At 48.9% G+C, this 11,143-nt stretch overlaps 5 protein-coding genes across 5 annotated transcripts; 2 read left to right on the forward strand and 3 right to left on the reverse strand.

The window, feature by feature from the left end:
• The first annotated feature begins 289 nt into the window (after positions 1 to 289).
• F4807DRAFT_189242 (Alpha/beta hydrolase fold-1) lies at positions 290 to 1,331 on the forward strand. Its single transcript, XM_047993667.1, has 2 exons — positions 290 to 881; positions 952 to 1,331. Exons 1-2 carry the CDS (start codon positions 429 to 431, stop codon positions 1,297 to 1,299), a joined length of 801 nt encoding a protein of 266 aa, XP_047851680.1. The 5' UTR covers positions 290 to 428; the 3' UTR covers positions 1,300 to 1,331.
• Positions 1,332 to 1,362: 31 nt separating this feature from the next.
• On the reverse strand, positions 1,363 to 3,437 carry F4807DRAFT_452988 (fungal-specific transcription factor domain-containing protein; the record flags this gene model as incomplete). Its single annotated transcript, XM_048000400.1, has 3 exons — positions 1,363 to 2,188; positions 2,242 to 2,679; positions 2,749 to 3,437. 3 exons carry the CDS (start codon positions 3,435 to 3,437, stop codon positions 1,363 to 1,365), a joined length of 1,953 nt encoding a protein of 650 aa, XP_047851681.1.
• A 346-nt stretch (positions 3,438 to 3,783) lies between these two features.
• On the reverse strand, positions 3,784 to 5,596 carry F4807DRAFT_435920 (pyridoxal phosphate-dependent transferase). Its single transcript, XM_047998922.1, has 2 exons — positions 4,995 to 5,596; positions 3,784 to 4,908 (listed from the first exon to the last, which is right to left on the reverse strand). The coding sequence occupies exons 1-2, from the start codon at positions 5,415 to 5,417 to the stop codon at positions 3,919 to 3,921; spliced, it is 1,413 nt and encodes a 470-aa protein (XP_047851682.1). The 5' UTR covers positions 5,418 to 5,596; the 3' UTR covers positions 3,784 to 3,918.
• Positions 5,597 to 5,825: 229 nt separating this feature from the next.
• F4807DRAFT_435922 (uncharacterized protein) lies at positions 5,826 to 8,986 on the reverse strand. The gene is made up of 2 exons (XM_047998923.1): positions 7,757 to 8,986; positions 5,826 to 7,645 (listed from the first exon to the last, which is right to left on the reverse strand). Exons 1-2 carry the CDS (start codon positions 8,556 to 8,558, stop codon positions 5,964 to 5,966), a joined length of 2,484 nt encoding a protein of 827 aa, XP_047851683.1. The 5' UTR covers positions 8,559 to 8,986; the 3' UTR covers positions 5,826 to 5,963.
• A 103-nt stretch (positions 8,987 to 9,089) lies between these two features.
• F4807DRAFT_435925 (GTP cyclohydrolase II) lies at positions 9,090 to 11,132 on the forward strand. Its single transcript, XM_047998924.1, has 3 exons — positions 9,090 to 9,358; positions 9,460 to 10,625; positions 10,724 to 11,132. The coding sequence occupies exons 2-3, from the start codon at positions 9,462 to 9,464 to the stop codon at positions 10,769 to 10,771; spliced, it is 1,212 nt and encodes a 403-aa protein (XP_047851684.1). The 5' UTR covers positions 9,090 to 9,358; positions 9,460 to 9,461; the 3' UTR covers positions 10,772 to 11,132.
• Positions 11,133 to 11,143: the final 11 nt, after the last annotated feature.

Raw genomic sequence — 11,143 nt, forward strand, 5'->3', positions numbered from 1 at the left:
TGCTCGAGAGGTTGGTCGATTATCTCGAGCTGAAGCTGAGTAACATAGTCAAATATCCGATTGGTAAAACTTCCTTGTCTACTTCCCGTGCGAGGCTATGTCGTAATATAGTACCTACATCCATGGTTCATACCGTAACTTTGGTATAAACCCCATGGATTACTCACCGAAATACGCAGGCCAGCACAAAACTGACGTTTCAAGTTAGTGCATGTTAGGAGATCATGCATGTTCTTCGCCATTTAAGGACACCTACGCGAGGAGGGGAAGGTGATATCTCAATTCCGGTATCCAGGATGCCCATGTGTATTCCAATATACGGCTGCTACATAAGAAGGGGTACCAACCCTTTTGTATAGTGTACGCATAAGGCATCTTTCTGCATCTATATTACCTACATACGCGATACTACGATACACATCTGAACAATGTCTGATTCGCCAAAACGAGGTATCATATTTTCTGGAGGCGCTTTTCACCCGGCCCACTTCTTCGACATCATCAAGCAGCGTCTTCAAGATGCCAAAATATTCGACCCTGTGTTGGTATCGGCGCACCCGTCGCTGGGCAACGATAGCCGAGGAAAGACGCTCTGGGATGACGTTGAGGCTTTGCGAGCACAGATGACTCCCTACGTCGACGACGGGACGGAATTTATCGTCGTAGGCCATTCATATGGTGGCTTTCCGGGGTTCGCAGCCACCGAAGGTTGGACCGTCGAGCAACGCGCAGCCGCTGGTAAGAAGGGTGGTATACGTGCCGTAGTATTCAACGCCGCACCAGCTCCCCTAGTCCGGGGGAGCACGGCAATTGGCGTCTTCGATGATGGTGTCGAACATGAGTATCCGCCCTTCCTAGAGCACGGTCCCCAAGGAGAAAAAGTATGTGCCTCATTGCTGCATACCCTTTCATCTTCGTACCTGGGTACTAATCGTAATCATAACCACTCAGGGACAACTCGCCTATCCCGCCAAAATCAGCAAACATTCTTTTTATAATGACCTCGACAAAAGCAAGGCAGACGAATTATGGGATACCCTCGTACCCATCTCCCAGGAAGCTATCGAGACTCCGACCAACTACCTTGTGACTGATGTCAACCTACCATATTACTACATTCTGTGTGAGAAGGACGCGACCGTGCCACGCGAAATACAACAGGCTGTCGCAGATGCCATTCCCGGATGCACTGTATTCAACATCGACGCCGGACACACTGCCTTCGTCTCACAACCCGCTCGTTTTGTCGAAATACTTGAGCAGATTAAGGAGGATGTCTTTGCGGCGAATCGCAAATAGAAACATCTACTATGACGTTCGCTCCCCTAGCATGGTAAAATGCAGTGTCCTGGATTGTTTCCTCTAGAAGCTCCCAAAGATATCGTTAATATCATTCATAAATAAATCATCCGGAATTATCAAATCTCCAAAACTTGTGATGCTAGCGCTATCCTCGATAGTCTGTATCGGCGACGCAAGTTTTTCGATAACTTCGGCATGTTGTGCTAAGCAGATATCGCCCAGGTCCCAACCCGAAGTGTCTCTATGGCGACGCAAAACGGTGATTAGATCTCGGGCTAGTTTGAAAGAACTATTTCCCGCAAGATCGTTAGGCGATTTCCCAGTTTCGAGCGCACAGCGTAGGAGAAAGGTGACTGTTGATGGGAATATAAAGGAGCTGATCGGCAGCCAGAAATCTCCTAGCTGCTTTTCTTGAAGCTCTTGAACCAGACAGACGATATCCTCCGCCGTTCGCCGAATTTGTATGTACTGATTAGCTAGGCTGTCTTCGTCTAGCTCCGCTCTAGATCGAGTGTTTTCCATCCGTATACGATGAGTGAGTAGTTGAATGGAAAGATATGCTAGCCGTAAATTAGGTGCACCTGGAACGTGTAATGAAGCGCCGCGAGTTATTACCTGACGGGCGTCATCGTCTAAGCTCTCGACCCATCTATTAAGACGAAGTTCTAGGCTAGTAACCAGCGTGTCGGCCTCCTTGTCGACTTGATAGAGGTACTGTAAGTAGTAATCTAAAATGTCGGTTAATCTTGAAAGTGCGACGAAGATGGCCATGGCACTCAGGCGTCTTGGGGAATCCGCTTGGTTAAGCTGATATTCTACTTTTGGCTGGGGAACATCGTAAAAAGACCTTTGTATATGCGGCGGCGTGCCGTAAGCTAAGCTTGACCTGCTACCATATGAGCTACTACCGCAATTCAAATACTTCAAAAAGAGGCCCACCATCTGTCATGTATGAGTAATGACCACCAAATATGCATTCGTAACATCTTCTCAGGTCTTGATATATCCCAAGATAATGGATCATGATTCAAGCCTAAAGAATATGCTAGGGATATGGCACTGCCAAGTCGGACGCCGTTCCCTACTAAGGCTGTTGTCGGCCGGCCTCCAACATCTAACAACACCGCAGTGATTGTAGACATGCCCGGGGATAGGAACAGTTCGGACTGAGCAGCCTCGCTAGCTAGATTCCACACGAAACGAATATCTGGAGGCTGCTGTCCCGCGAGCTGAGGCTCGTACCTCCAATAAATTAGGCTATTGGCATAAAGACATGCCAGAAGGGCTGGCGATACACGATCCTTGGCAGTTGCGTATCGGCTCCGGAATGATGTCTCATCTAATAAGGGAAAACATATGTTCGCTTTTTCGAAATATCTGTAGAACCATAGCTATCAATGAGGACCCATTGGATGTGGCCATTTGTAACGGGAAGAAATTACTCACAAGTCAATCATTTTCTCCGTCCATGGTCCGAGCAACTTTTCGATGATTTCACACTTCGTGTGCGATGGACTAGGACTAATGGAAAGTCCCACGGGGCGCTTCTGTACCGCGGTGAAAAGAACTTGCCGGCTTCCATTTGTCTGCTTTGGGCGTATGAGGCGTATGCCACATCCACCGCTTCCCATAGTAGATAGGTAATCTGTCAGCACCTGACTGTCGCTCGTCATTGCCGGACTAATTATATGAGGGTTTTCGTTCTCCGTATCCTCAATCGACAGAGGCGTCGGCCGGGACTCATCGGGGCCATGATGAATAGTTGGATGAACATTAGGAGAGTTAATCCCATTCCATGCAGCATCAATAATGGTGTTTTTAGGATCACTGATGGTGGTCGGACGTCCGTCTGCTATCCCCTCATGGCCACAAGGAGTGATATGGGGCTGACGCCGTGGCGTATCTTCGGATATCGTCCGTTCTCGAGCCCGGTAATTATGACTCCTGATTTTCCCCTGGACAGAATTCGCTTGCCGTTTGGCTGGAAATTCACATTCGGTCCCGTGTGCCCGGCACATTAAACATGATAATGACTCAGTCTCAATCTTGCAGCGGGACTTTCTTTTCCGACAAGGTAGACAAGCCGGTCGTATATGAGACCTGTAAGGCCGTTCCTGTGAACCCGGCGACTGCATGTAAAATGTCTGTGCTTGTCCGCGGGAAATAGTAATGAATATTTATATCAGACGCCGGTCGTTAGTGATGCGACCAACGGAAAAATTCCTTTCTTTATAGGAAAAATGAAAACACGATGCACAGGTAGGTAATTTACGTTCCCATACGCATACTTCCATCCTTCTGTCCACGTACCAGGTAATCATCAGATAGTCAGACGTTCTAGGACTCCGCGTAGACAGATTCGGCGCTACGAACAAGTCTTCCGATTTGCGGAGACACTGCTAGACCGAGTTTTCCGCGGAAAACGATATAGCCCCTTTTTGAGTCTTGGCAACGAACCTCGATAGGGGAAAAGGGGTTGCATTGTAAAGTTTCATTCTCATGTACCATTATCATCATTACCTACTTGGATAATTTTCGCCGTGTGCCAAGTAGGGATATAAGTTGAAGTAGCATTCAGTGTCGACAATTTTCACCATGAATGCATAGTTGCAGCTACTAATACAACGGTATGGACCCCGGGCTGGAAGCGAATGCTTGTTCGAGCACCCCAAGTCCCTCCTGAATCTGCTCCTCCGTCACTGTGATCGGAGGCGCAATTCTAAAAACACCACCAAAGCTCCCATGACTGCTCAGATTGGCCCAAACCCCAAGCTCATACGCCCTCTCCGCTATAGAACTTGCCAATTCTATTCCAGGTGCTTTTGTTTCTCGGTCAGTGACAATCTCGACGCCCGCCATCAGTCCTCTTCCGCGAACATCTCCGATACACCCGTATCGGGATTGCAATCGTCTTAGTCCTTCATGCAGTATCTTTCCCATGGACCTAGAGTGCTCGACCAAGTTGTCGCGGACAACAATCTCCAGGACTTTGTTTCCTACCGCGGCAGGGAGAGGGTCGTTCACATGGGTTGTGTAGAAGCAGTAGTCCCTCTCCACACAGACCTTCTCGATTTCAGTACTGGTCACCACGGCGCTCAAGGGGAGGCCGTTCCCAAGAGTTTTGCTCAGCGTTAGAATGTCGGGGGTTACACCCTCGTGTATTATTGCCATCGTATCGCCGCACCTCCCGACGCCTGTCTGCGCTTCGTCGACAATGAGGAGCATGCCTCTTCGCTCGCAATGCTTCTTCAGGGCTTTCAGGTAGCCGGTAGGGAGGACGTGTATGCCCGCCGATGACTGAATGCACTCTACTATGACGGCGGCGAGTGATCCGCATGATGCTTGGTCGATCAAACTCCACCCGTAGTCGAGCTCGGTCTCCCAGTCGTACGAGCCGTCCGGCTTTCGGAAGATAGACCGGTACGCGTTCGGGGCTGGTAGCATATGCATACCTGGCATAAGTGGTCCTTGGCCTTTTCTTCCGTAATGGTACTGGGCACTAAGAGCTTGGGCAGTTACTCCGTGCCAAGACCCGTTTACGGCCACGATCTCGAATTTGCCAGTATACACTTTTGCAAGTTTAATGGCCGCTTCGTTAGATTCTCCCTAAGATACAAAGTTAGTCAATATTGACAAGTTCCTAAGAAGAGTGCCCTGGGAAGTTCCCAGTTCACCATCGCGGAAATACTTACCCCAGTAGATAGGAAGAAAGCCTTGTCCAATCCATCCGGAAGCAAAGAACAGAGCCTCTCGCCTAGGGAGACGACGGGAGGCGAAACCATGCCGGAGAAAAGATGGTCGAGGTTTGCCGCATGGTCTGTTATCGTCTTGACTATCTCGGGGTGGCCGTGTCCCAGCAAGCAAGACATCTGACCCGACGTCCAGTCGAGGACTTTATGACCCTTTGCTGTATAGACATACAAGCCCTTAGCACCGCAGACGATATCTGGTATGAATTTAGTGCCATAGTTGAAAAGGAATTGCGACGTTTTCTTCTGGAGTTGGTCTTGGTCCACGTTGGCGTAGAGCTTTGGTCGCGACTCAGCCTCGCTCTCTCGGGGTGAAGAATCAGAACCGTTGACGATAGGTTCGTGCTCTACGATTCCCGGTGCCATAACTACCAAGTTAGACGTTGAACAGAATTTGTTGATTTGCTAGATAGATATAACGATATGTAATATATAAATGTTGCTTGTATGAAGAGACCTTTGATAGAATATCTGCATGAACTATTGAGTGGGTTGGTCTATAAATGAGTGCCAGGCCACCCTGTAGGTTGGAGAGAAACACTTCCCCGCGGATTGGGTATCGGATCCGCGGGAAACTGCTTACCTGGGTAACAGGATATCCTCGGGATGGAAGAAGCATCCTTTAATAAGTAATGAATGGTAGCGAATAGAGTTCGACATGACCTCTAGGTACTTGTGGGTCGGAAATAATCCCCAATGTGTGCCGAATACCTTCTCTCCTACAGAATAAGAGTGCTACTAATGCCGGCAAGTTGGAACTCTTTGACATTATCTCCTTAAGAGTTTCGACGTTGGGAGAAGCTATAGCTTATGCATATTTACACCTGGCATGCTGGAAAGGGGAAGGAGGAGAGATACGTGCTTCAGTATTTACCTATGAGGTGCCACGCCCCTACCTATGTATCAACTCCATCATAATTCAGCTTCAGAATCATTCTTCTCCGTCACAAACTCAACAGGCATATCTAAGTCATTCAGCAAGCCCAAGACCGTGGTGCCTTCTTTCCGCACGAATTGATCAACCGCGTCACGAGCCTCTAATAAAAGCGTTGTACTTCGGTCTTTCACAGGCTCTAAAAATATCCATCCCACGACGAAGCAAAGCTCTGTCTCACGTTCCATGTAGGCTGCCGTATATAGCTCTCGGAGGAGAGGGTCGCAATGCTTCCGGACGGCTCGCAAGAGTGACCAACATTCACGATGCATCGAGATGTACGATACCGATAGCTCGAGGGTTTCTCCTTGCAGCGCGAACGTGAGCGCCCTAATTAACTGCTCTGGCGATAGCTTTGCGTTCTCCGAGCCCTTACCGCGCCGTGTCTTCGCTTTCTGCTTTAGCTTTTCGGGGTCGTCGATTTGCCCCAGTATCAGGGTACCGTCCTCTTCTGAGCCCTCGGTTTCCCACATGCCAAGATCGATAATCCTTGCAATGTCTTCTGGCTTCCAGTCGACTTGCCCTGTTCCCCGGAGGTAGCGGTCCATAAACATCAAAGAAACGGGTGCACCATCCTTAATTCCTCGGGGTCCTGCCCGAGATTCCAGGACCACTTTTCCGCGACGATTCTTAGTGAATGCCGCCACGGTGGTGCCCATTTGGAGGCAGAACTTCTTCATGTATTGGTCTAGATTTCCTGGTGCATCCCCTACGAAGAAAGACGAGTCTCCCAGCAGTGTCCTTACAAGATCCATGTCTTTCCAAGTCCTCGACAAGAGTTTCTCGCTCCGCAGCGCATTGTACAGATGCAGTGAATAGGTGATCGAGCCCCACGCGTTTGCAAGCGCGATGCCGACGTCCCATATCTCCGAGCGGAAGTGGTAAAGCATTAAACCACTGAGAACCGGAGACATCTTTAACAGCCGGTTAGCTTCCATTGATACTGGAGGTGTCTGGCCAGTTTGTCGATATGCCTTGATCTTTACTTGGTGCCCAGGGTCCTGCAGTATCCACCGTATCTTGCGTTGGTATTCTCGCAACATGGCGTCGTTTCTGGCAGGCCAGTTGTCGATCTTCAAGTTTATATGAAAACTGAAGTATTCTTCAATCTCGCGGTCGAAAGACTTGAGGTTCTTCTCGAGTGTTTCAAAGCATTTCCCGGCATGCTCGCGAAGGGTATAGTGAATATCGAGGAAGACCTGGGCAGCAAAAACAATATAAAATGAGACTTGTTTTGTGTTGGCTAGCTCCCGGATCCCGCGCAAGAATTCATCTTCAACTGGATAATTTTCGATGCCACGAACCACCGCCATTAGCTCGGTGAAAATAGTCATAAGTAGGACACGATCCTCCTCGAATTTCTGATACCCGGTTTTGGACGCCCGGTCACTTTGGGGGTCGTAGTAGCCAAACATACCGTCTTTATACAACGGCACGTTTCCAGGTTGTATGACCGGGATGAATGCACTTATGAGTCTACATGTTAATATGTAGGTCCCATCCGCAATATCGTAAGTATCATAGTTGAAATTATCCGTGCTATCATTTTTGAATAGATCAAAAGGCTCGTACCCCTTCATCATCATCTGGACGAGGTACCATCTATTGAGGACTTTCCATAGTCCACCGTGATCCTTGAACATTGGTTCAACCTCTTCCACTGCAATATGCCGTCAGTTCTTATTCGATGTAAGAGGTTGTGACTTTGAATTAATGCAAAGTAGGTGGATAGGCTGATGAAGATATGCGAAACAAGCTCGAAGTGACTTACTGAGGTTCCTTGCTAAGTCGATTGCGGTGTTGGTAGCAATAGCTGCAACGGCGAGATCAAAGAGTCCGTCCTTATAATTAGACCAGATCCATTGAATTCGTGCCCGGATCTTGTTGATATCATTGATTAACATTGTCACGACAACGAGCAGATCCTCTAAAGACGTGGCCTGTTCCGCTTCGTAAGTTATCTTGTCACCTTCCAATGGCTTCGGTCTCTCCAAGTCCGGCGCGTTAAGGAAATCATCTGAAGGTTCATAGACCTGGAGGGAGGCGAATCGGTTGGCGAAGTCATCGGCGTCGGACTCGTCGCTTGAGGGAGCAGGGGAGGAATCTATCAGGCCAATTTTGACTCGTGGCTTCAAGACTTCGTAGACCTTCTCAAGGATGCCCACGAAGTATCCGTGTTTGGCATCTGACAGCTCATCTGGAACAGCCCCATGTTGGGCAAGCTTTTCACCGAAGCCTCCACGAGCTACGATGACTCGACGTAAAGTTGCTATGAACGAACCTGAAACAGATACTTCACGTTTGGAGGCAACAAACTCTGCCAAAGGTACGAATTCTTTGATCTTAATTATGTATTTGTTGGTTGTTGGTAGTGTTGTAGTGGCCTGTTTCTTTTTGGCTTCAGCCCTCGCTTTGCCCTTCAGTCGAGTCGAGGCCGGCTTGTTGGCAGGGCCGCCAGTCAGCAGATCAGATGGGTAACCGCATGATTTTGCGGTTGAAGCAAGCCAAGCAGCAATGCTATCGGTATCTTTCTTATACTGCTGGTATGAACTCACTAGCCCCTGAGGAGGCATGTTGTGCTGATACTGGCACTAGCACTGGCAAGTTGTGAAGTGGATGAAGAAGAAATAAGATGACCTGCTAGCGAGGTCTCAAGAGGAGAACTGGCGAGGCAAGAGGAATAGCTACCTTGGCATCTCCATGTATACCAACGGGTGTTTGCCAACCTTCTCCCATACTAAGTCCAAGTGCGGGTAGACGACGTGTTTGAATGCTGGTATTACCAGGTAGCGTTAGGCGTGGAGCCTAGGTGAGTTGGACCCACAAACCATGCAAGTGTTCACGGCTGACATGTCTGGTAAAGAAAAGCAAGCCTGAATTTACCTGCATACTATTATGTAGCTCCAAGGACCTCGGAGATATACGCTTACCTAACAGATTTAGGTGTATCTTCATTGTTTAGGTGAACTCCTAAACATCCATGGATGTACCCGTCTAACATTTCTAAACCGTGAAGGGTTGCTGACTTTCGTGTAACAAGACTAGCGAGGACCTTGGTATTCCTGACTAAGAAACTGTCTATATTGACGTAAGCTAAACCATCATATTACTATGTACATAGTAGACCACCTAGCAGAAGGTTCTTATTAAGCGAATAATCGCCAATTGGATATACCAATTTGAAGTATTCCAATCTACATATCCGATACTTACTCATGTTTTCAATATTCATCGTCAACGTTATTGATTTCAATGTTCTTTAAATATTCCGTCTTCGGTGCAGGATACATACGGGTATAACCTATAAATGTACTAATACGAATTACGCCATACTTAAAATTCCCAGGGACCCCACCAAAGCCCATAGATCCCGGTACGTCAGCGGCTATCCGACGGTCTATTCTTTCCTTGGCCGTTTTCGCCGTTCTCGCCGTTCTTCGTGCGAAAGCAAAACCTAATTGATTTCGCATGAAGGCATGCCCGTCCCAGATTCGTCTTCCAAAGATGGTCCACAGGGGCCGTTGGATCGGCAGAAACAAGAGGGACACGAGGAAACGGTAGATCTTCCGTCCTTTTATTCCCCGCGATCTCGGCCGATCCGGGAAAATGAAGGCTCTCTTGTGACAAGATTGGATCACGACGAATTATCCCTCTCCTCAGTCGCGCATCTGCCAACTTCTTCCCCTTCGACCCCTTCCACTTCCACAAACGATGCAGCCCAGCCACCGCCGCCGCCCTCACTACTTTCTCCCGCCTTCACACCTCCTGCTACTCCCGGCACTGCGACGCCCACTCCCTTAGCCGAGCGACAGCCCCGAGGTGTTCCCGTAGACTCTTCCATCCCATCCGGTGGCTGCGGTACTAAACGGCCTAAACTACTCGAGACCCTACCCGAGGTTCAATGCATTGTACGCGCTCGTATTCCCACCGTCTCAGGAACGGAAATGTTCTTACATCTCTACACCAACAATGTCGATAACAAAGAGCATCTTGCAATTGTGTTCGGCCCGCATATTAGAAGCAAGTCGCTCGATGCGCCGAGGGAAGGGGAGACGGAGATGGATCGAATGGTGAGGGGCGCGTACACTGGTCGTCTTTACCCTGGGCGGACGAAGAGCGGGATGGCGGGCGGTACATCATCTACCGCGGACGAACCAGCAGTAGTTCCCAGCGGTCCTCCGCTTGTCCGGATACACTCGGAATGCTATACTGGCGAGACGGCGTGGTCCGCGCGATGCGACTGTGGCGAGCAGTTGGATGAGGCGGCACGTCTCATGTCGCTTCCTAGCGCCGTGAACGGGGGCATTGTCATCTATCTGCGCCAAGAAGGTCGTGGCATCGGCCTTGGCGAGAAGCTAAAGGCGTATAACTTGCAAGACTTAGGATCCGACACGGTGGAGGCGAACTTATTATTGCGACATCCAGCGGATGCGCGAAGCTATGGGCTTGCGACGGCGATGCTACTCGACCTGGGACAGAGGGAGATCCGATTGCTGACGAACAACCCGGACAAAATTCGGGCGGTCGAGGGCCCGAATATGGAAGTGAGGGTAACGGAACGCGTGGCGATGGTACCGCTGAGCTGGAATGGCAAAGGGGGCTTCAGGAGTCGGGAGGTGGAGGGATACTTGAAGACTAAGGTGAGTTTTATTTTATTGTGTCTGAGACCTTTACCCTTTCCTAAGATATTAGGCACCATATCGTTGGGCGACTCATAACTAACATATGAAATCTCTAGATCGAAAAGATGGGACATATGCTAGACATGGGAGGGTTACCTCCCTAATGAGCGCATATAGGTATATCCGAGGCTCTCTTAGAAGGTGGTCGAGTAGAAAGAGAAACCGTGTGGTATTTCTATGCCTTATACACTCTCTACGGCGATAGAAGGGCGTCTAGATTCTCGACATCGTACAACACATCGACTCCATGGCATATAGAGTTACTCATATACAGAACCAAATCTCGTAACGTACCTATATCTACGATACTACTTATTTAGGTAGTAGGATTGGTCGAGATAGCATATATGTATCTTGATAGTATATACTTATGCCCTCTTTCTACAAGACCTCGTTTGGATATGTATTCCACTTATTTGAATGCATATTTGGATGCAAACGCCTTAATGCTGCACATTGCACCTGTCCTAACCTTC

Source organism: Annulohypoxylon truncatum (assembly GCF_022578515.1).
Source record: "Annulohypoxylon truncatum strain CBS 140777 unplaced genomic scaffold F4807scaffold_29, whole genome shotgun sequence".
Lineage (NCBI taxonomy): Eukaryota > Fungi > Ascomycota > Sordariomycetes > Xylariales > Hypoxylaceae > Annulohypoxylon > Annulohypoxylon truncatum.